The 25979-nt window shown below is 37.2% G+C and overlaps 1 protein-coding gene across 4 annotated transcripts in view; it reads right to left on the bottom strand.

The window, feature by feature from the left end:
• Nucleotides 1-25979, bottom strand: part of Rgs7bp (regulator of G protein signaling 7 binding protein) — a 112253-nt gene that overhangs the window by 16796 nt on the left and 69478 nt on the right. For all 4 annotated transcript variants that reach the window (XM_046456188.2, XM_046456185.2, XM_046456186.2 and 1 more), the window contains exons 3-4: nucleotides 18955-19085; nucleotides 1734-1881 (exon numbers count right to left, since the gene is read on the bottom strand). In XM_046456188.2, the coding sequence (XP_046312144.1) occupies nucleotides 1734-1881; nucleotides 18955-19085 (279 nt within the window). The remainder of the gene's footprint in view (nucleotides 1-1733; nucleotides 1882-18954; nucleotides 19086-25979) is intronic.

Raw genomic sequence — 25979 nt, 5'->3', positions numbered from 1 at the left:
TTAGAAAAGGAAGGGAAAGCAGCACACAGGTCTGTAGAAATGTTTCAATGTCACACTGTGACATTGAGCACTGCAAGCAGACAGCAGATGAGATTAAAAAAAAAAGGTCCCTCTCTTCATAAATTCAAGGGGTATATTCTGCTTCCATATAAGACCAACTGCTGCACAGGAGTATCACCAGAGAGACCCTGATTCCCTTGGCTTCTGGTGGGGCCCAGGCCTCAATGTTTTTAAAAAGCCTTCCTGGAGAGTTACATGCACAGACTAGTTTGGGCCCAAGTCAGAGAATCCAGGAGAGCTGAGGAAGCCACATCCAGACCAGGAATCCTGTGCCTACTTCCCTCACTCTTTTCCACTCCTTTAACCAGAATCTGGACTTCCAGGCTGACCAGAAATACAGCCAGCACTGTGGGCTTATTACCCTGTTCTTACTACCATCCACAGCTTGCTTTCTTAAAACTTATAATGTGTGGCTATAGCTGCTGTGCAAGGTGCTTTGAAAAGGAAAATGGCTTTACTGATGGTTTCTGCTCTGACTATGGCATTCTGGAGATATATATATATATATATATTTTCCCCCCCTGGGAACAGAACAAAGAATCTTCTATTTTGTAACTTAAGATAAATCACTACCTCATGATTTGTCTACAGTTTTATCAAACTGAGCCAAACAGTTTTATTGTTTGAATTGTTGGATTTCCAAGCTTATTACAAAATCCAAGTTTTATTAATAGCACATAATCACCACATAGTTCAATTTTCTATAAACACAGAAATTCAGTAATTAGCTTTAGAATTATATTACAATCTAAAAGTAGAACTACAATGGCTATAAATGTCATTGGAAGTTACATTTCTAAATGTAAAAAAATAAAATGTTTATTATGTTGTCAATGAGTCAACCCTACACACACAGAACACTTAGTGGAATTGCCCAATATTCATTCAGCTGCTCTGTGCCAACTCTGGGGACATTAGTAGCAAAGGGTACAGATATTAGTGTGAAAATCAATAAACAAGAGTCTCATCTTTCTGCCTCACAGAACACCATTTTTAGCCTTTAGATAGGACATGACACTTATTGTTATGATATTATTATTGCTTCTTTCTCTCAAATGAAATAGAATCATTGTAGAATTTCTTCCCAAGAAAAAAACACCCTCTAGAAGTAAGCTCCTACTTATGACAGTGCATTAACTCATTTTGGCCACTAAGGGGCCATCAGCTACGTTCTGGGAAAGTAAGAGGAGGCTCCATGAAATGCCCTTTGTGAACAGGACAGAATGCTCAGCTAAATAGGCCACTCCATGTACCTGAAATTTAAAAATCCACTAGAAGCGTCTTTGCATGACTTTGGATTTTTTCCTCTTAAACAAATAGAAATTTGGGAACCAGTTTGGTGGATGAACTATGACAGTATATAGAGCTACTTTTCTCCCTTCTACAGAGATAGAGCATACTTGAGAGGGATAAGCAGAGTCTTAGGAGCTGGCACCTACTGTCCTGCTACTGTTTGCCTGTAGGATTTGGACTACTTACCCTTTCTCATCTCAGTTTTTTCATCTGCCCATGAGAACAGTCTCCAAGGTCCCTGCCAGCATTATACTTCTCTGGCAGACCAAAGAAAGCTGTTTCTTCTGAACCTGAAATAGAAAACTCTCAACTCTCTGTGGCCCCTAAGAACATTAGCTGGGGGAGGATTGGAAGTCTATTCAGGGTAACTTCCCACTTACCTTTCAGTGTTCTCAATGTCTGTGGAAACCTGCCAGGAATGTTGCTGACTATCTGTGGGGGATGAGGAGGAGTCCTCTAGGGCAGGTATTTCAGCACTTTCCTCAATTTTGCAATCCAAACTCTTCATTCCCCCACCAGGTTCCTTTCCTAAGGCAGAGAAGTTGTTGGCAAAGAGAAAGGGTAAGAAATCATAAGTGCAAGTTCTATATCCAGGATGGCATTGCAAAAGTTGGCTATGCTTTGAGCCAAATGCTACATTAAATCTAATAGCTTTCTGAGTAACAGAATAATTGTTGTGTGTGTGTGTGTGTGTGTGTGTGTGTTTGTGTGTGTGTGAGGGCGGGGGAAGAGATGTTTTCTCAACATCTGGGAAAGATTCTTAAGGTCAGTGTAACCTAAAGATGAAGATAAAATTAAGGTCCCTGCTGCATGCAGTGGCACTTGCCTGTGATCCCAACTACTTAGGTTGCTGAGGGAAGAGGATCACAAATGCAAGGCCAGCCTGGGCAATATAGTGAGATTGTCTCAAAATAAAAGAAAACGGATTAGGAGATGTATCTCAGTGGGACAGCACTTGCCTACCATGTGCCAGTCCCTGGGTTTTATCCCTAGAATAGCAAAAAAATTAAAAAAACAAAAAACAAGGTTCCTGTGTTCAGTGGACTATTAGTGCCTTGTAGCCTATTTTGAGTTATATCAAGTTAGCTTGGGGGGGAGGAATTTGCCTGTGAAACCATGCTGCGTTTTGGTCTCAGATACAGCAGGAGGTGAAAGGGCCAGGAACAGGTGACACCCAGCAGGAAGAATGGGAGCTCCTGCTGTTCCCTCTGATTTTACACACTGATTCTCTCTGTCTGCAACAGAGATCTTGGATCTGCCTTTCAATTCCTTGGCTCTCTGACCTCTTTTAGTGCATTCTTCTATGAGGAAACAGTCCAGCCATATCATCCAGCTTTACTGCTGAGGCAGTAAAATGCCATTAACTGAAGTGTCCCATGGAGGGCCTTGTATTGGGAGCTGTCCACAGCAACATACTGATGATCCACTAAGACTTGTATTTAGCATGACTGATCTTAAGTAGATAAAGTAGGAATTTTCTGGAAACAAATAGCCAAATTGATTCAGTCATAAATTTATATGAAATTAAATGGTAGTCTGTGTTACAGGCATGCTCTGTTAATGTCTTTTATTCTGCCTTGAGTATCCACAGTAGGATAACTGGGTACCATGGAAATGGCCAATAATGCCACAGAACTGGGGTTTAAACTTGGCATTGTCATTCATTTATTCACTTATTTATTAATTCACAATATTTCTCAAGTGTCAGCTCAGTATCAAGCATTGAAATTAATGCTAGAAATAATAAGAGGTGGGTTGGGGTTGTGGCTAAGCGTTAGAGTGCTTACCTAGCACGTGAGAGGCCCTAGGTTTAATCCTCAGCACCATATATAAATAAATAAAAAATAAAGGTATTGTGTCCATCTACAACTAGAAATATTTTTTTAAAAAGAAATATAAGAGGTAAAAGAAAGAAATAGAGTTCATGGAGCTTAAAATTAAAAAAATCATACAAATCATTGTAAAGCTGTTGTACAATATTATGTAGTCTGGATTAAGAGGTACCTATTTTGTGTCTTTTACTCTTTTGCTTCATTCTATTTTTATTATGCAGGCACAGCTCTAGCTTAGTTAAATATTGTTTCAGTCCATATCACTGAATATTCTCAAGACTGAAGCTACATTCATTATTTGTTAGCTCAGTCTCCCTAATCCTGCTGTGGTTTTTTTTTTTTCCTTTAAAAAACTCTAACTTGTGAAGAGGATGGCTGTTCATGGTAAAAATCTAACAGCAAGTTTTTTCTTTGGATTCCTGATCCAAAAGAACTAGCAAAAATTTCTAATCCATATGGTAACAAACACAAGGAGAAAAAGACAAACCAATAAGTGGTAACTGCACCTTTCATCAGACCACAGCAGAAATAGACCTCTGAACATTCATCCAAAGGACAGACACAAGTTTACTGATGAGAAATTTTGATCCTTTAGTGTGTACTTTATGCACACTGATCCCGAGGGATGGAACTTGCCTGAGGAATTGTTTTCTCAATTTTATGGTATGCTGTTAGCTGGAAATTAATTAAACACATAATTTAGCCCATTATCATTTCACAGTTGGAGGGCAATGATCTCTTAAAAGCATTTGCATTTTGTCTCCTGTTAGAGTGTGGCCAATGCAGTCAGTCCATTTGCCACCCACCTCTGGGCAGAGTTAGCCATAGGATGTGAGCCTGAGCAGGAGTGGTTGAGATCTTGAAGAGGGCCAAAAGTGGGGCTCCCCCAGTACAGCTCTCTGCTTTTCAAATCACTTGTGGAACATTTCCTTGCCTAAGTATTTCAGAGCAGATCTTTGGAATGCAAAATTTCTTAGTCTTTACATGACTGAAATTACATCTTCCCCTTCTTCTTCTTCTTTGTGCTCAAATTTTGATGGGCTGGATGTAGAAATCTATGTTCAAACTAAGTTTCTCTAAGAACTTGGATGACATTGTTCTCTGTCTTCTATTTATACCTAGGGATGCTCGGTATGTAGCCTATTTATGGCTCCCTGAAAAATTTTCAGGATGTAATTTTCAAACTTTTGAGTTCTATAAAGGTTCCTAAATATTTCTGGGTATGAGTCCTCTTTGTATTAGTTTCTCTTGGCATTTGAAATTTATTTTTTCTAATCTTTTATTTTAAAAAATATTATAGATTTTATATATAAAAGTAGTTTGTAATGAATCATTTGAGAGTAAGCTGCAAGCATTAATGACACTTTATCCTAAAATACTTTAGTATATATCTCATGAAAAACAAGAGTGCTTTATTACATAACCTCAAAACCACTATTAGACAAAACAATTTCAATTTTTTTAAAGAGAGAGAGAGAGAGAGAGAGAGAGAGAGAGAGAGAGAGAGAGAGAATTTTTTTAATATTTATTTTTTAGTTCTTGGCGGACACAACATCTTTGCTTGTATGTGGTGCTGAGGATTGAACCCGGGCCGCATGCATGCCAGGCAAGCGTGCTACTGCTTGAACCACATCCCCAGCCCCCACATTTTGATTAAATATAATTCAATACAACACTATTATTTAATATGCTAATATTTAAGTTTCCCAAATATTCCAATAATTCCTTTTAATTGAGGGTCCCAACTAAGGACTCTACAAAGTATTTTGTTAGCGTGTTTCTTTATTTTCCTTTTCTCTAGAATAACATTCTTGCCTGTGTGTTGAACTAGGCCTTGTGCATGTGAGGCAAGCACTCTACCAACTGAGCTATATCTCCAGCACCCCCAACCCCGGCACCTTTTAAAATTTCATGTCATGGATGCTTTTGAATGAAGAGTCCAGGCCAGTTGTTTGATATAATATCTTTCCATTTGGATTTTTCTGATTGTTTCAACATGTCTAGATTCAGAGTAAACATTTTTGGCAAGAATATCATAGAAGTGATATTGAATCCTTCTTGGTGCATCACATCAAAAACACATGACTCAGTTGGCCCACTATTAATGCTGCTAATTTTGCTAAGTTGGTTTCTGCCAACTTTCACTATTATAATAACACCTGTTCCCCTTTGTGATTAGTAAATAATCTTAAAGGTGATTCACTGAGACAGTATGATCTTTTTAATTTAAATATTTGTCTTACTTTAGATTTGGGGAAAAGGTCTTCTCTTTTTCTTGACTCTCTACTTCTCTGAATTCTATTCTTTCAGAATTCTTATTTCATATTTGAGTAGCCTCTGAATCTTTCACATTTCTTAATTCTCCCCAATAGTCTATATTTGTCTTTTGGGCCAAATTCTGGGAGAATACTTTGACTTGATATTTCATTTCACTATTTTAGGCTTTCAGTATTTCCATTATGATAATTTTAAAGAACTATGACAGGTCTGAGATTTTACCCTACTTTCAAGTTAGCCTGCTACAATTTTATAGATAGTGGAAGACAACATAAGATTCCTAGGTCAGAGACAAAGATAGTTGATTACTCACAGAATAGCAGTAGCTAGCCAGGTGTGGTAATGCATGCCTGTGTTCCAATAGCTTGGGAGGCTGATGCAGGAGGATCACAAGTTCAAAGGCAGCCTTTGCAACTTAGAGAGGACCTAGGCAACTTAGTGAGACCCTGTCTCAAAATAAACCTAAAAAATTGCTGGGGATGTGGGCTGATGGTTAAGTGCCCCTGGGCTCAATCCTGTACCAAAAAAAAAAAAAGAATAGCAGTAGCCAGCATATAAGTATTTGCTGGGTTTCTGAGTCTTAGTTCTCAGAGAGAGATGTAAGAAGGCCAAATGATACCTACACACACAGTGGGCTGTGACAACAATGGAACCGTGACTTAGGGTTCTGGAGTCTTTAATCAGCATGCCTGCCCTTTGCTCCAGAAGGAAACGTTTTAATTATACTGCATAGAGAGCCTATGCTTTACTCTGGAGGGATACACTCTATTTTCCAAGACATTTGCTAAATAAGCATCCTTGAAAAGATAGTATAAAACAAAGGGCAATTAGTACCTTACTTTGTAAAACCCATAAAATGCAATAGACTAATGGAGAATTGTCATCCAGCACTAATTAACTTATCTAAGGAGTTTTTCATTGATAAAACTTTGTATTTCCTACAAATATGACTGGTTCCTATCTGTTGCAGACAATTGTTGTTTTATGTATATGACAGACTCATAAATCTCTTTGCATATATTGATTACATGTATTTTAAATTTTCATCACCTTAAATTTGTTCTTCTAGAATTAATTGTTTGCTGCATCTGGTAGCACCGTTTCATAGAGCTGGTTTTTCTTAAAAATCTGGTCATTCCTGGCTGTCTATTCAGATATGTCTTTGAAGATCTCTGTTTGCCTATTATTCTTATAATTGTGTCCTTCTGGTAATTGTGAAAAAGGAGCAGTGTGTATGGCTGGATGCAAAGGTTTTCCATCTTTGGTGGTAGGCTTCCTGGGCAGCCTGCTTGTTCTTTATGCCCCATGTCTGCTCTGAGTTTCCTGGTTAGAATTTCCACTTCAGTGAGATACACTGAGCAATTATGTCTGCAAAAAACCACCATCGTCTGGAGCTCAGGTTCTTTTCCTTCCATTGCTGTACTTATGGAGGCCCAGAATGATTTCACACTCTATTCGGCTTTGCTTCCCAGGACCGACATTGACACCAGACATCCTCCTGGGACAGACACAGTCTGCTGCTCAGTGTGGGGTAGCCCAGCTTTTCTGGAATGCAATTTTGAAACTAATTTCCCTGACAACAGTTCCAGAAATCTTTCCTATGATTTGTATTTACTGACTGAGTTTAAAATGTCTCTGGAATTGATTTCTTGCAAAAAAAAATTTTCTCCCGCTTCAATTTCTTCTTGAGTTTCTTATTTGCTATGGATTCCTCTGTTCTTTTATTTCTACCAACTCAATTCCAGTTGCCTCCTAGCTTTGAGAAATTTCTCAAAATTTCTGATTTGCTTAAGTTGTCCTTTGTTTTTCAGGGTTGTGAGAGTTTTGTGATTGCTAACCTGTGTTTTCTTTTTTTTCTACAATTAGAAAGGGTCATGTGAAAGTGTTATGGCCAGTGAACCCTTTCTTAGCAGGAGTGATGTAGGCCTCTCTTCTAGACTGGTGCCTAAAAATTCTCCTTTAGAATCCTCCATGTTTTCTTTTTTCCTCTCTGAACATTGGATGTGCAGAAAATGAATAGAGGAATACTCTTTGCCCCACCCCAGCTCTGTCATTGGACATGAGTGAATAATGAACTTTCATTGTTCTAATCTATTGAGATTTGGTATTGTTAAATATAGCAGTTATCTCATCCTGACAAATACAAGAGCTAATATGGATTTATTCTTTTCATTATATACTTTTCTGTTATTTAAATGGATTCTAAATATGTGTATGAAATATGTGTATGTGTAGGAAGAGAAATATGTGTATCAGTTCAGTCCAGCATCTCTGGATAATCTTTTCCTCTAATTACATTCCCTCTCTTTTGACAAGAGATGCAGAAATGAAAGCAATCATCCACTTATTCAATAATCATTAATTGAAACTTTATTCTGCTCCAGGCACTGTACTGGATGTTGGGGATGTAATAGTGAACACACTCAAGGCAATAAAAGTCAAGAGAGAACGGCAGGCACGGAGCCAGGCAATAACACCTCAAGTAATGTGCACATGATCAGTGTCATGGAGATGCTTGGGGGACACATGGAGTGGGTGTAATGGAGATGCTTGAGGGACATATTGAGTGGCCCAGCCTTGAAGCATCAAGAAAAGCTTCCTTCAAGAAATCACATCTAACTTGTGACCCAAATATAGTGCAGGGATGGGCCAGGAAAAAGGGACGGGTGTAGGGTCAAGCAGGAAGGGTCATATGTCCCAAGCAGGGGGACATACTGGAAAGGACTGTAAGTTGAGATTCCTCAACATAGTTCAAGTTGACTTGAGTGTGGCAGGGCAGGATATGCAGGGGGCAGGGGAAGCTGAGGGAGGGTATTGCTGGTGAGATGTGAGGTTGGAAATGTTAACAGAGTCAGTTTATGGAAGTTATTCTAAGCCACATTAAGGAGCCAGTGGAAGACCCTTCCACCAACCAGTTAAAGAACTCCATGCCCAGTTTCCCTCCTTTGCCTGGCTGAACTCAGAAGGGGGCATTCGTCCTCTTGTAGCAGGTGGGTTGCCTGTGCTTCTTTTAAGAAAAGATCAACATGCTTCAAAATGGAAACCTCAAGTCCAAGTTTTGCTTTGCCCAAGAGAATGAATGTGCATTTAAAATAGTTCTTATTATAAAATAAAAAACTCTGTCCCTTAAAAAGTCAATTTCAGGCCTCAGTGAACAAATGTTTGCTGGGGGGGGGGAATGGAGGTAAGAAGGGGGAAGGGAGCCCTCAAAGCACCTTGAAATCATACTAAGTTGGCTGTGTCACTGTTTAGAATTAGGACATCCGAACTTGGCCACTTTCCTTAGGGTCCTGCAAAGATTTTTGCTTTCAGATCCTTGGGGATTTCCATGTATTTTTAGCCTGTTTATGGAGAATATAAGAGGCATGTTTGAAGAAAAGTTAAAGGAAACCACCCATGAAGCACATACCAGATTAAAGGGCTGGTTATTCTTATATTCGTGAGAAATGGTCATTTAGGAATAACAAAACCACATCTGATTGTGGGGCCATATCTAGGGTGCCACTGAGCACCCTTGACCTCAGAAATCCGAGGCACTGGCACCAGTGGGCTCCTTCATCACCCCTACTCTAGTGACCTCTTTCCTCCTTATTTCTCCAATCCTCTTTCTCCTGTATTTTCTCTATTCTTTCTTTTCCCTTTCCATTCTTTCTTGCTCTCCTGCTTGTCCCCAGCTTACAGAAGGCACTGCCATGGACAGTTATCTCTTTGGAGGTCATTAGTTTGACCTCTAGTGTCCAGAAAAGTCAATTTTATCCAGTTGAGTACAGTTATCCAGAAATAAAAATAAAACAAACCAATCTTCTCTGAGCAATTCTATATCACTGCCCTATCATTTCTTTGATATTAAGGGCAAATTTCATATGTCCTTTGTGCATTATCTACACACACATAAGGCTTTTAAAATAGTTTTCATACTGACTGAATTGAGAAAAAAAAATGAACGTGGCTTAATCAAATGCATAGGTGTTTATCCAAATAGTGATTCTCTTGGGTCAGTGCTTTTTAACTCCATGCATTATGGAAAGCACTGGGGAAATGCAGCATGTTTGTTAACAATCCATCTTTCTGCTCTCATGTACTAGAAAACATATGACTTACACAGAAAAAAATTACATCAATTAAGTTAGTTGTTTATTTATATTAAACCATAGTTTGAAAGACTCTTCGATGATAAGAAGATATTCTTAGTGCTACAAAACATATCACAGATGTTGGACCTGTGGCTCATGCCTGTAATCCCAGGTACTGGGGAGGCCAAGGCAGGGAGATGACAAGTTTGAGGCCAGCAAGAACCTGTTGCAAAATAAAACAAAAAGCAGGGCTGGGGATATAGCTCAGTAGCAGAGCAGTTGCCTAGAAAGCATGAGGTCCTGGATTTAATCCCCAGTACCACAATGAATAAATGAATGAATAAATAAATAAAACCCAATAAAAACAAAAACAAAAAATACCCCAAATGGCCAGAAATAAAAAGAGCTCCAATCTTGGCCATACACTTATAAGTAAACATTTTCCAAATCAGAAGAGATAAAGTACTCTACCCTGCCCCTTGCCCTACAGCCTTCTCTGTGCTTCATATGGCACTGGAGATCCATCATTGCCCCCAAAGTAGTACCCATAATGGTGGCATCATAAATCTGTGTGAGAAAGCAGATACACAGGATTCCCTTAGAATGCAGAAGAAGAGAAGACAAAGGAAAATACATTCAAAGGAGATCCCTATGAGGCTTTTCTCTAATTCCATACTTTAAAGACAAGCAGAACAATGTGTGAGATGTGTTTACTATATAATTAATTAATTCCAACTTTTCCACAATGGGTGACATGACTGAATCATGTTTCCATTGGCTCCCATGAATACTTCATTTTATTTATATATTTTTACTGAATACAATGACTTCTTAGAATTAATCTTCTTTTTAAAAATGATACAATATGTTTTTTTGACACAGTATCTTTATTTATTTATTTATTTATTTTTTATGTGATGCTGAGGATTGAACTCAGTGTCTCACACGTGCTAAGCAAGCGCTCTACCACTGAGCTACAACCCCAGCCCAGAACTAAACGTCTTTATCTAATGTAAAATATTTTATAAATCATTCAGTATTTTATGACTTAATATAAATCACTCAGTAATCTATGAATTAACATTCCCTCCAATCCTTAAAAGCAAGTCTCCAAGCTTAGCATTATGGTAAGAAACTAACACATGATGGGTTTTAATCATTAAACATGGTTTTGAAATTTTCTCATTATCATTAAATAAGCCAAATATGTGAATAAAATTTGGTCAACTGTGCTACTGTTCTCTATTTCTCCATTTGCTATGTTCTGCTGTCCTTCCCTGACGTAGTTTAATGGAAAAGGACTAATGTGGTAGACCAATCAGACTTTGCAGTGGGACCAATTTGCCATGTGACTTCAGGCAACTTACCTCATTGAGCTTCAGGTTACTCTATCTGTACAATGAAGGAAATATTCTTGAGGGTAAAATGAGATACCATACATCAGGCATCTAGCAAGCAAAAGGGCACAGTAAGTGGAAGCTATTATCAGTACTATTAACCTATTCTTTATGTGACACCTAATTTGATAAAGGTGACAATATAGTTCTATTCATTAATATATGAAGACATGAGAATAATAGATGATTTAGATTACATTTGGATTACAGAATTTGGTTGTGTTTATACTGTTCAAACACTACCATCTTCTGGTCTTGGGTCTTTTACATAAAATTCTAATGTTTATGACGTTGTTTCCTTTTTGTCATTCAAGTCAGATTCAAAATTATGTTCTCAGAAAACTTTGACTGTCCCATCTAAAGTAGCCACCCAGTCACTTGCTATTACTTTATCTCTTCTGTTTTAAATTATTTGTATTGTATTCATTAATATTTGGGATTTTTTAGAAAGTTTGACTATTACTGTTCTTTCTTCCTTTCTATATCCCCTTCTTTCTCTCTCCCTGTCTCTTTCTTTTCTTCTTTCTTTCCTTCCTCCCTTCTTTTCTTCTCTACTAGAATATATGCTCCATAAGAACAGGGACTTATTCAGCCTTGATCACTGAGATTTTTGCCTCAGTGACCAAAAGACCTGACAAGAACAATTTTAGAGGAGGAAAAGTTTATTTTTGGCTCACAGTTTCAGATGTCTCAGTCCATAGACAGCTGACCCTGTTGCTCTGGGCCCAAGGTGAGGCAGAATATCCTGGCAGAAAGGTGTGAAGGAGGAAAGCAGTCAGGACATGGCAGAGAGAGACTAAGCTCCACTCACTTGGAACTACATATGTACCCCAAAGGCACCCCCCCCCAGAGACCTACCTTCTCCATAACACCCTTCCTGACTACAGTTAGACCTACTTAATCCATTCAAGTGGATTAATGCACTGATTGGGTTAAGGCTCTCATAACCCAATTATATCACCTCTAAACTTTCATTGTCTCACACATGAGCTTTGGGGGACACCAATAACAGTAACAGGTGCTTAATAAATATTTGTTCAAAGAGTGAATGCATGTTTCTAGAGTTCAGAATTTGAACCATACTTTCTATTTTAAGATTTATTCTGCTTCATTTCTTCTAACCCACCATTCTGTTTTAGGATCAAATGCCTTATTGCATTGGAAAATAAGGTGTTTTGGTTATATTCTATTTCTGTCTTTATGTTGCTTGTTTCTTTTATTGATGTGGATCATTCCCTCTGCATTTCCTGCTATGCTGCTGAAGACAGTGAATCTTTACTGCCCATGTCCTGTTCTTGTCTTGAGTTTCTGTGTTTGCTGGATAGCAGATCATTAATGTCTCATTAGAGCATCTCAAACTGGATTTTGAAAAAACATTTTTCAACTTTTAACATTTCTCTGTCTTTTCCATTTTGTGATCACATTTTCTCTGTGTGGATTTATTCCTATATATGCCATGATGGCACAGGCTGGGAGAAGGACCCCTCTTATCTTAGGCAGACGAAAGGATGACAGAACCTCAAGGGCCTGAGGATAATTTTGTTACAGGCTATGATAGAGAGGCAAGCAGGGTCAGAGAGACCACTGACATAGCAAGGGGAGAGGATAACAAAGATGGAAAGAACACATTCCCATGTGAAGGGGCTCCTTTCAGAATGGGAGTGTTGCCAAACTGCCTGAATGGTGGAGAGAAAGGGAGGGAAAAGCCACAGTCAAAATAGTGTCATCTAATTCCCTTAGAAACCTGGCTCCACTTTCTTCCAACAAAGTGAATGAAACTTGTAATCTCATTGTATCCAGTGGCAGGAAATAGGCATTAATGGTCAATGTGATACATGGACTCAGTAATGCGAAAAGATTTCTTACCTAACTATGAAGTGAGAACAACTATTTTTCATCATAAACATAGAAATTAGACTTTGTCAAGTAATGCTCCAACTACAACTTAAAGTGTTAGAATATGAAATTACAAAATGACTAAAATTATTCCCATCTGTCATCTTCTTATACAAACAGTTTTTCAGAGCCATTTGCTACCTGATATAACCCAATAGCTTTTATTAAATAATGTGGGTTTCACCTCACATCACTGTAATTTACTTTAATTTTGTTGGCCATGAAAAAGGAAAATCATTTTAGTAATGCTTTTCTTCATTTCTTTGGCAATAGCATGATCTTGCAAAGTATAAAAGATTTCTCAGAGTTATGAGACAGCAAAAACTCAGAAGCAGAGTGTATGGAACAAGCAAGAAGATCCAATGAAGACGATGCAGAGGACTAAGGATGATTAGAATTAGCTTAATTGGGCAAGGACGATTCTTTTTTTTTGGTACTGGGGATTTACCCCAGGGGCATCTAACTACTAAGCCACATCCCCAGCCCTTTTTATTTTGAGTTGTGGTTTTGGTAAGTTTCTTAGGGTCCTGCTAAATCGCTGAGGCTGTTTTTAAACTTGCAATACTCCTGCCTCAGGCTCCTGAGTTGCTAGGATTATAGGCATGTGCCATGGAGCCTGGTTAGAGGACAATCTTCATTACTAAATTCAGTCCCACTTCAGAAGATTTAAAAATATTTGAGGCTCATTTTTCCAGAAAGAAACCATGACCTTAACCTCTAGAGTGACCTTGTGTGCCCTTTCTCATCAAATAGCAAACTCATGTCATGACTACTCAATATAGTTGTAAAACTAAGTGAAATATGCAACATTATCTGGATTTCTGGTAGCAGCCAGGAACATGTACAAATGTAAAAAGAAGTCACGTGTGCAGATTATGATGAAATAACTTGGTTTCAGTATAGATTCTCATGTAAAGTCAAATTTTGTAACTCAATTAAAATCCCTCTCCTTTCCTGGCTGGAAAATAAAAGGTAGAGAGGGGAACAGCCAACTTTTAGCCACACTCACAGAAGAAAAGGAAATTAGCTTATGTAAAGGATGTTATATACCAACTTTCATTGTAACATTAAAAGAAACAAACCAGATGGAGATTCAAAGCAGAAAGAGATTTTGAATATTACAAATTCCAGTGGGAGCCACTATTCCCCAGAACCTCAGGGATTATCTGATTTCTCAAAAAAAGGAATTTAGTGAGGTCCTGTAGACATGCTCTGTTTCTAGCCTGAAACCACATCAGAGGCACTGTTTGGATAAAGAGTATATTATCTTAGAAAACTAGACTAGTATCTTTGATCTCAGTAGATAGACTTCTTTCTAGTGGATAAATGGTCTTTGTACTAAGACATGACATATGTATTAAATTACATAATTTAATATGCACATATAAATATCAATCCTGAGGAAAGGAGACTGATTTCTTTTTTTCTTTTTCTTTTTTTTTTTTTTTTTGCGAGGTGCGGGGGTGGGGGTGGTAGTGGGGATTAAACTCAGTGGCGCTCGACCACTGAACTGCACCCCAGTCCTATTTTTGTATTTTGCTTAGAGACAGGGTCTCACTGAGTACCTTAGTGCCTTGCTTTTTGCTGAGGCTGACTTTGAACTCGTGATCCTCCTGCCACAGCCTCCCAAGCCTCTGGGATTACAGGCATGGGCCACCGAGGCTGGCAAGGCTGATTTCTTTTTTTTTTTTTTTTTTTAACTTTTTATTGTTGGCTGTTCAAAACATTACATAGTTCTTGATATATCATATTTCACAATTTGATTCAAGTGGGTTATGAGCCCCCATTTTTACCCCATATACAGATTGCAGAATCACATCAGTTATACATCCATTGATTTACATATTGCCATACTAGTGTCTGTTGTATTCTGCTGCCTTTCCTATCCTCTACTATCCCCCCTCCCCTCCCCTCCCCTCCCCTCTTCTCTCTCTGCTCCCTCTACTGACATTCGTTTGTCCCCTTTATATTATTTTTCCCCTTCCCCTCACTTCCTCTTGTATGTACTTTTGTATAACTCTGGGCAGGAAGTGTGAATCAGGCAGTATAGCGATACCAGACTTCAAACTATACTACCGAGCAATAGTAACAAAAACAGCATGGTACTGGTACCAAAACAGGCAGGTGGACCAATGGTACAGAATAGAGGACACAGAAACCAATCCACAAAACTACAACTACCTTATATTTGATAAAGGGGCTAAAAGCATGCAATGGAGGAAGGATAGCATCTTCAACAAATGGTGCTGGGAAAACTGGAAATCCATATGCAACAAAATGAAACTGAATCCCTTTCTCTCGCCATGCACAAAAGTGAATTCAAAATGGATCAAGGAGCTTGATATCAAATCAGAGACACGCCGTCTGATAGAAGAAAAAGTTGGCTACGATCTACAGTCGGTGGGGTCGGGCTCCAAATTCCTCAATAGGACACCCATAGCACAAAAGTTAATAACTAGAATCAACAAATGGGACTTACTCAAACTAAAAAGTTTTTTCTCAGCAAAAGATACAATAAGAGAGGTAAATAGAGAGCCTACATCCTGGGAACAAATCTTTACTCCTCACACTTCAGATAGAGCCCTAATATCCAGAGTATACAAAGAACTCAAAAAATTAGACAATAAGAGAACAAACAACCCAATCAACAAATGGGCCAAGGACCTGAACAGACACTTCTCAGAGGAGGACATACAATCAATCAACAAGTACATGAAAAAATGCTCACCATCTCTAGCAGTCAGAGAAATGCAAATCAAAACCACCCTAAGATACCATCTCACTCCAGTTAGATTGGCAGCCATTATGAAGTCAAACAACAACAAGTGCTGGCGAGGATGTGGGGAAAAGGGTACACTTGTACATTGCTGGTGGGACTGCAAATTGGTGCAGCCAATTTGGAAAGCAGTATGGAGATTTCTTGGAAAGCTGGGAATGGAGCCACCATTTGACCCAGCTATTCCCCTTCTCGGTCTATTCCCTAAAGACCTAAAAAGAGCATGCTACAGGGACACTGCTACATCGATGTTCATAGCAGCACAATTCACAATAGCTAGACTGTGGAACCAACCTAGATGCCCTTCAATGGATGAATGGATAAAAAAAATGTGGCATTTATACACAATGGAGTATTACTCTGCATTAAAAAATGACAAAATCATAGAATTTACAGGGAAATGGATGGCATTAGAGCAGATTATGCTAAGTGAAGCTAGCCAATCCCTAAAAAACAAATGCCAAATGTCTTCTTTGATAGAAGGAGAGTAACTAAGAACAGAGTAGGGTCGAAGAGCATGAGAAGAAGATTAACATTAAACAGGGATGAGAGGTGGGAGGGAAAGGGAGAAGGCTGATTTCTTAATGCATGCTTTCTTTCACTATCTCTACTATCTTGCCTGAAATTTGCAATTGCGTATTCCTCGGTTCCCGCCCCATTGCTCCCTTAGAGTAAATCTGTTTTTCCTTGGTTTCATATCTTGACTCAGGGCTTGGTATGTCACATCTGCAGAGTCTGCCTCTCTATCCCTCCCCCATTTCTTGGTTTTATAAGGATGAGGCATTCAGTTCCTTTGCTTCCCATGCCATAATGAGATTTCTTAGGCTTGTTGATTACTCTCTGTCTACTTTTATGAATAAGGACTCCAGGATTCAAGGTCAATATACATGTCATGTCTCTTAATTTCCCCAATTCAGCTCTTTAAAGTTTAATACTCTTGTGCTGTATCTGTGGACCAATTTCTACCTCAATTGATATCTGATAGTTTATAGTCACTGGAGCCAATTTTTTTTTTTTCTTAACCAGGGCTTCCCAGAGAGTCAGTGGCAGATTTCATGTACTCATTGAGTATTGGCTGGAAGCTATGGACGTAGGCTATTCTACAGTTTCCAAAGATACCAAAGAAAAAACAAAACCTAATAACACCAGAATTTTCTGTGTTATCGTAATGGTAGGAATATGACAACAATAGTTCAAAAAACCCAGAAATCCAAAATAGTAATATAGAGTTAATTCCTTAGGTATAATGAAGAAATTAATAAAAGTAACAAAGAAATAGAAAGGATGTGCCATATTAAAGTAGGACTGTAAAATTTGAAATGATATTTTAATGGAATCATCCCAACCTTCCCATAAGAGCTAGTATTTCATTTAGCATTCCAGAAATTTCTAGCTATTCAAATGCTCTACCACTGAGCTACACCACCACTATTATTTATTTTTATAGAAGCAGCAGGATGAAGGCAAAACAGAGATTGTTAATGAAGACCAAGCAGGCTCACCAGTTAAGATGCAGCATGGCTTTTATTTGGATGCTCAACACCAACTATAACAAGGAAGCAATATAGATGAGGGGATCCTTTTTTAAACAGAGAACTAGCACAGAAGAATTTTCCTTTCAAAAGTCAACTGTGAAAAGAGAAAAAGTAGGATGGCAGGAGATCAGGCCACAAACCAAAGAATTAGGATGGGGTGAGAGTGGAGGTCCCTAGTGTTAAGTACATCTCACCAGCAAAGAAGTTCTGCAAAAAGGGAACAATTTCTGCAGATATATTATATGTGGACCTGGGGAATAAAGCTATTTATACCCAGCTTACTCAGTCATTAGAAAGAATAAAAATACTACTCTGAATGTGTGCTTTTGTGTGAGTGTGTATACGTGTGTGTGCACATATACACACATGTTATGGTTGGTGGGGAGAAAGGGAGGGAGAGAGAAAACTAAGAAGTAAAAACATTAGGCCAATGACACATATTTGGACAATATGAGTGTGTGAGTATTCAATTTTGGAAACTGAAATTTTTGAAACCCTTGAAAGATCAGCCTTTAAAAAGAAAAAGAAATAATATTAAGATATTGAGAAAATGTTCCCTGTCTTAGGAAGAATTCAGCATAATCTTGTTTTTAGTTCTGCTGTGAACATACATTTATGTATATGTGTGTATACAAAATTTGATTTTTGCAAGTAGTTTATCATGTCATTTTGTTCTCCCCAAATGGCTATGCTTATATGATTTCAAACCTTTAACTGAATCTTCACCTGAAATATCTTTTTTCCTTCCCTGAGTTCATTGAACTTTACCATCTCTGAATCTAAATCGCAGCCCAGGATTACCTTCCACACACTCTTTTATTCTCCTGAGTTGAAGCACAACAAGTTTCTGTTTGAAAGGGTCCCAGTAATTAATTACTGCTCAATGAATAAAGAAAATATAGGTCAAATCCTCTATTAATGGAAACTTTTGGCTTCCTCTATAGCACCAATATCATTCTAGCCTCTTCCATTGTGTAATAGTGCTGGTTGGGTGGAGTTAACTCCACTCTTACCTTTATAAGTGGGCCTCGATTGACTAAACTAACCAGTGGAATTCCACCTCTCTACCTATTGTTCAGGCCTGGAGCTTGTCCAACCAGGATGAAACTCAGCACCTTTCTCTAGAGTTGGGAGAAGTTCTCTCTCTTTATAGAGCATGTGATGTGCTGAGGTAATGACTGGAACTACTGCAATTAATTTGCTAGTGTGGGAGAAGCCAGATTGAGGGTAAAGCCAACACCCAGAAGGCAAGGCATCACTCCAAATGGGAGTCAGAATTCTGATCAAACCACACTGAAGCCACAGCCACTTCTGGAGGATACAGTTATTTAAGCCTATATATTCCCTTTATGATTTCAACAAGAGAAGGATATTTCCTATAACTCATATGCCTTCCTATTATATGTTGAGTTCCCCCCATTTTTAAATCTTTGGGATCCAATATGTAATTTGTCTTCTTGAAACTTAATTCATTTAGAAAAATAAAATAATGGCACTTTCAGATAGCATTTACTACCCTAGTAAGTTCATTATATATTTTTGCTGCTTTGCTGATTATTGAAATTTATATTCACAAGTGGTAAAAGAGTAAATTTAAAAACTCTTTATACCATAATTTCTGTTCAAAACAATTAGTGTTCTCTTACACAGTAGTGACATGGACATTTTATTAATTCATATAATAAGCATTTTCTGAAAATTTAAATTCATTCTAATTGTGTGTAGATGAGTATGTAGTGTACATAAACACTTGGCAAAAGATTAGCTTTGTTTAACATTCCTCAGTGTTTCTTGAAATCTATTAAACATAGATACCTTTTCGATGAAACTGAAGAGACCCCAGTAGACAAATGGATTTTAGCATCTCTGTTGTGTACATTTCTAAGCAACACTGCAGTTGGATATAAAGCCGACAGATTTCTGGGTGTATCTCACCATCTTCCGGGCTGCAATAGAATGAAAGAGAAAAGCTGTGAACAGTCTCAAGATTTCACTTATCAGCCATTTGTCTCAGCTATGCAAAGGGAAAATGCTCAATAAGGATTCCTTAAAGCCTGGAGTCTGAAATATAGGGCTTACTGCTTTCAAACCAATAATTGATGTGACAGCTCTTATATAAGTATTTTTCTGACTAACTGCTCTTACTTTTTCCTCCCTTCAGTAGCAGATTTCTTCTGGGAGCTTAAAATCATAAATGCTTTAAGTAATTGAGAATATCAGACATTTTCAATTTAGCCATTTGTACAAATTTCCAAAATATACTTAAAGCATAGTAATATCCTAGCCTGTAAAAAGAGATAAAAAAACTCTTGTTTTTAGAGAAACTACCAAACTCTATTAAATTAACGTTCATAAGACAACTCTTTAATGTTAGGGCACCAGCATAATATAATTAGAGTGCTAATTTACAAATTATTTTTATCAAGGTTCTTTGTCTGTGTCTTAACGATATTCTTGTATTGTTTTCTAGGACTAATTTATGAAAATCCCAAGGTTATTAATGAAAAATAAAAATTTTGTGAGAAAAGAAAAATAATCAAGTTCTAATAATTATTCTTAATAATCTAAGCTATTATTTCCAAACAAAATAGAATATGCTGTATAATGTAAACTAAATAAAAAAGCTAAAGTTTAAAGATAGACTCTAGACGAAAGCCAGCCTGAAAGTGAAGTGTCATGTGTTCTAATGTATTGTCTTTACTTCTATCCTCATTCATTTAAAATGCAATGAAGTCTTATTAAACAATGTAGTATCTGGACTTGATTCCTTTGTTAAATGGGTCAGTGGTGAATGTCAGGAGTAATTATTAGAAACAAAAAGGTGGCTTCATTGTATAAAAGTTCTAAAATCATAGCAAAAATAATTTGTATGTACACTGCACATGACAATGACAATTAGTCTTCAGTTCCAATGCTTAGTTGATGAGCAAAGAGTTGAACCATATGGCTTATGCAGTGCAGGAATATTCACAGTTCTTTGCCACAGTCATCCCAGGTCTTTCCTGTGTCAGACAGAATAAAGTGCCTCAGAGAACTTGAATGCTAAATTTGGCTTTATCTGGAAATTAAAAGACTACCTTACTTTCTCATTTGTTTCTCATGGATCCAGCCCTAGACCAACACTGGGTCTGGGCTGTGATCTGGGCTGAAGGTCTCAGGTTTTCTTGCAGGGCTTCCTCCCACAGGTGTTTTCTACTTTCAAGTTCTCCATCAGGAGTTTCCTCTAGGCACATGCCACCAGCCACACACACTCATTATTTCAAATCATCTTCAGCCTTTGGAAATGTCTCTGACTGTGTTCCATTCCCTGATGGTCTTTCTAAACTCTGAATGGTTAATAGGAATTAACAGTTCCCATAATAAAAGGTGATCTTGGTATGTTATCTGCTAATAGATTGCTTTTCATAGAAACATCTGAAGATAATGTCTTATTCCCAGGGCACACTAGGAGAAGAATATTTTAAGGCAGGCAGGTCTTCTCTATGCTGCTTCATCATCCCAATTGCAGCTGCCTGTTTTCACCTACGCATAGTACTGGTCCTGGTGGCTCATATGCAGATTAAAGAAAAAAGAAACAGAACCCTATAAAAAAAATCTGTTGTATGTATTGCACATTTTATGTGTGGGACAATTAGCCAGTACAGTTTCATTCCAATCCATGGGGTATTCTTATTTTCAGAGTTACAAAATATGTGCCTAGTGGCTTAGTTCCAAAAATATGCAAACTTCATACATAGATGACATTTAAGCAAATGACTACTGTGTTAACATATCTTAAGGGCCAGTATATTTTATTATTTTACAACTAGAGAGAAATAAAGTAAACACTCTGAGAAAAGGCAAGGCAAGTTGGAACAGATTCCTATTCAAAACGTTTCTGTAGGTGACATCTCCTTAATGCCTCTATAACCCATGGAGATCTAGAAACTGTGAAACTACTCTGCCCCTCAAAAAATGTTATGGGAAGGAACAGAAGAGACACCACCAGATATATAACCTGCCTAAAAAATTAATTGATGCTAAAGATAAAATTTTAAATCTCTGGTTAAAACATTCATACATATTCTTTCATATACTAGCTTTTCATATCTTGGAAGATTGAAGTATGCCTATAGGAACTAGTTAAAGAGCAGTGGAAATGCTAAGATATCTTTTATGTTAGCGTTTCAGGAGCCTAGAGCAACATATAGTAATCTCTGCACTTGTACAATTTATATCTACCATTTTAGAGCTCTAACATACATCACTGTTACTGATTACTAAAAGTGCATCCAGAGACATTGTCCAGTGAATTATAGTATGTCTAATGTTATAAACAGTGAACTGAAAAGAATTTTTGAGAAGGATTAAATACATTAAATTATTTTCATAACAAATGAATAAGAGATGAAGTATGAAAATGGGCAAAAAGCCAAAAAATATCAATTTATCTTAGGGATAAATTACAAAACCCAAGAAAATATTTAATTGTAATAAAATTAGACCTGTGGAAATCTAGCTTGAAGGTGTCTTGACAACATACTATGTTTTCTCTAAAAAGCTTCACTCTTATTAATCAAAGTTTAGGTCTGTGAGAGTTACCCTGAGGTAATGCTCATTTAATTCAATCAAAGGTTAGGATTATTTGTTTATTTTTCTATTAAGTCTAAGTCAAGAGCTAACCTGACCATTTTGATTAATGTCAAAGCTTCAGTGTTTATAGGAAAAAAAAACCCCTGAAAATTAGTTCTGACAAAGTTTCAGGGCTAAAGTTAAACCCCAAAACATTTAAAATAGACACTGAATTATGAATCTGCTTTCAATCAACTCTTTAAGGATGAGAATCAGGATTTAATGAATGAATTATACAGCTTAAGAAACCCAAATTGCTATAGTAACAAGAGGACATGAACACAGATACTGCCTTAATCCCCTTTTGAAAATGAGACTCTTTTCAATGTGAATATTCTTATAATTCAAAAAGTAATATGAGAGAGACCTGCCCAAATGGGTAAAATAAAAATGATAACACCAAATGTTGGTGATGATGTGGAAGAACAGAAACTCTCAAATATTGTTGGTGGGAGTTAAAATGTTCAACACCTTTGAAGAAAAGTTCTGGAAGTTTCTTACAAAACTAAATATACACTTATCCTATGACCTGGCAATTCTGTTTCTAAATATTTGCCCAAGAGAAATGAAAACATCAACACATAGATATCTACATGAGTGTTCCTAGTACTCATCTTAGAATCACCCCAAACCAGAAACAGACTCTGTGTCTGTCAAGAGGAAAATGGTTGCAGAAATTAGTATATTGCTACAACAGAGCAGTATACTCAACAATTAAAAGTAGTTGACTCCTTTAAAATAACATGGATGAATCACCAAAACCTCATCTTCAGTGAAAAAAATCCTTATACAAAAGAGTAAGATAAAACTTCATTCACACAAAGTTCTAGAATAGGTAAAAGTAATTGCTGGAGAAAAATCTTCAAATAGTATTGGGGTCTGACTGGGAAGGGAAATGAGGAGACTTTGTGGGATGAGGGTGATACTCCATATCTAGACAGAGATTTGAGTGACATGGGTGGGTACTGAATGGTACACTTAAGTTATTGAATTGTTTCACTTAAGATTTGTATATGTTATTATATACAAAGTTTACTTTCATATTGAACTGTAGTTAATGATATGCATGCTGAATTGTTTAGAGGTAAAATTTACTGATGTCTGCAACTTCAGAAAAGTTTTATGAATTTTTGATTGGATAACAGGATGAAGAGACAGGTGGATATATAGTAAAGCAAGTACATTAATAAAATGGTGGAGTCTCAGTGGTACGCATTTACATAATCACTGAGGATTTGCATTTCCCCCCAAAACTACATGGCATAAATTGAACAAAACATCTGGGAAGATTTATGGTTTGTAAGATTAAGTTCAGGAGTTACACTGGGATTTTAGTTGTGGAATGTCTTGGCCCTGCATCTGTCTGCTCTTTCACTAAGGTTGCCAGACTTTGGCTGTCTGTGTAGCCGCTAAGAGGTTTTTAAAAACCAGCAAAATGTTTGTTGCTTTGATAGTCCGTTTGTGTATGTAGTTGAAGGCAGTAAGACAAAGAAAGGAAAATGGGTTCTTGAGTCAGAAAACTTAGATTTAATTTAACTGCTTAGAATTGTGATCTTAGGGAAAAACATTTTTAACTTTTCTTGAGACTCAGTTTCCTCCACTCTGAAACAGGAATAATAACTATACAAAGAATCTCAAAGTTACTGCACAGATCAAATGAGATCATGTGTGGGAAAACAAGTAAAAAATGTGAAGGATTGTAAGAAGTTGGCTGCAATCCATTTTACATCAAAATTGTGTTTACTTAGCCTTATGCTCACATATAGTCCTTAGTTATTGAAATCCTTCACTATTTTGTAGCACTCTTTATTTGCTTGCAGTTCTCAAATAGAGACTTTGGTTAAATAAATGTCCCATTAGGCTGAGAAAAGAAGGTAGTGACCCCATTGACAACTGCTCAACATTTTGCAGATTTTAGTGATGACAGATAAATATATGGCATTTGTCAGCTAGCAGAGATGGAAACCAGAACTCCTGCTGCAGCAAATATATCCAAGTTTCTCTTTTTGGAAGTAATTACGTTTTTGTCTATTAAGCCAAAAGGCAAAGAAAGACATAGGAAGCTAAGGGGGATGAGGGAAGGGAATGGTATCCTTTATTTCTCAGAGCAAATGGCTAGGGAGGAATCAGAGATTACATGGCAGACTGAATGATCTCCAGGATGTCTCTTCAAATATCCCCCCTGGTTCCTCTTAGGTACATACGAATACACCTAATTCTGTGCCAACTTCAGAGTTCAGCCTTCATATGGTTTTAGTGAAGGAGATTTCCTCAAGGTAGTCCCTATTGATTATAGGTCTGTTTAAGCAATAGACAATCAGGGGAAAAGGAGGGCATGATCCTAGGTTTCAGATTCTTCAAGGTAATTATAGAGTCTAATCCACATTCATAAACACAGACAGATGCTGGATATCTATTAAATGACTATGCTTTTTTATGTAAAATGTATACTTCCAAAAAAAGAGAAGCCCAGTTAATTGAGAGAAAAGAAACAAGACATTTTCCAAAGTACCTCTACATATAACTATTGAGTATCCCCACTGTCTCATTTTGTTCATTATCTTCCCCCTGTGAGTTTTTGTGAAACTTGTGCTTTGGGTGGAATCCTTCTGTATTTTCCTCATAGAGAGTCTTAGCAAGTTTGGTGCCCCTGAGAGCCTTCAAAAAAGTAATTGCTGTAATTCCCCTCACTTTGCAGCCTATTATTTCACTGGAACATATGGCTGGCTCTAGGACTTCCTCTCTATGAGCACAAGTAGGGATCAAACTCTGCCCTGGAGCAGTTCGGGTTCAGTCAGAAATGAAATTTGAAGCAAAAGGAAATCTGAAGTGCAATTGAATTCTCTTTCAGCAGCTACTATGAGCCCCTTAATGAAAGGCCACGGGCTTATAGAGGCAGGCACCTTTTACAATTTGGGGGCTGCATTCTGGTCTCCATCTTCCCATTGCTTTTAGTTTGCCCCTGTCAGGACCTTTGCCATTTGCCATTTCTTCACATCCCCTTGGGAGAAGTGAGAAATAAATAATGGGTAGTGTTACCAAGTGCCTTACTTGTTTTTTTTTCTACTTTAAAGTAAAAACTATATTTGAGCACTAAATAAACAATCCCCATCAGTTTTCTGACATTATGATACTTACAATGAAATAATACTAAAAATATTACTATTAAATTTCATATCATCTTTTATTTATCTTAAATGTACTGATTAGGGTGATGCTTGGGAGAGCTGGGAATGACAGGTGCCAGCTGTGGCGAGTCTGAAGAGGCAAAGGGGTTAACAGCTGAACAATATGCCTGCTCACTCTTGCTACAGGACTACCTCTCACAAAGCCCAGGCTTCCAGGCCAGGAGAAAATCAACAAGGACAAGGCAACATTCGTTAATCTTCAAAGTAAGATGTCTTTCTTATTCTGTCTTGGTCCCTTCACCACCTCCCTACCCTTTCTGACTGCAGAGTCTCTTGGCTTCTCCATTTCCCCCTCTACTTTTCTTGATGTTTTCCCCTTTATGGTATCTGATTGGGAATCACATGGGGTCTGCAAATAGCTCTTCAGGTCTTACTAGATCTTGTAATTTTTAAAGCTGGTGGAGTCTGAGTTTCAGATTCGTGAGTCATTGCTGGAGTGAACACAGCACCATAGAATACATGGCAAGAACACAGCCCTTTCCCACTGTGTATATTGAGAGTCAGTGAATTTTTAAAGATATATACTTCTTTTTTAAAGTTGTAGATTGGACACAATATCTTTATTTTATTTATTTTTATGTGGTGCTGAGAATCAAACCCAGTGCCTCACACATGCTAGGCAAGTGTGCTACCACTGATCTACAACTCCAGTCCTTAAAGATATAAACTTTTTAAAAGTTATATAAATTATACAAAAATATATACAACATATACATATATTTACATATATAAAGATCCAAACTATAAAAAATTACATATAAATATACAAGTACATAAATATATACATATACATGAATGTATGTATTTATTTGCATATGAATTTGTGTATATATTTATATATCTGAATATCTATAGCTTTTAAAAAGTTAAGACCAAATTATTTCTAAAGAATATATATTTATATACATACATATATGTAAATATATCTAAATTAAAGAAGCATATATGTGTTTCCACAATTGAATCTGGAATTTTAGTCTCTAAAAATTGGGCAAATTAATCTACTAAATCTCAGTTTTCTTTCTTTTCTTTCTGTAGTAC

This window comes from Marmota monax, unplaced genomic scaffold (assembly GCF_021218885.2).
Source record: "Marmota monax isolate L192 unplaced genomic scaffold, Marmota_monax_Labrador192_F-V1.1 WCK01_AAM20220418_F8-fsc00130, whole genome shotgun sequence".
NCBI classification, from domain to species: domain Eukaryota; kingdom Metazoa; phylum Chordata; class Mammalia; order Rodentia; family Sciuridae; genus Marmota; species Marmota monax.
This window is presented reverse-complemented; position numbering and strand designations above follow the sequence as displayed.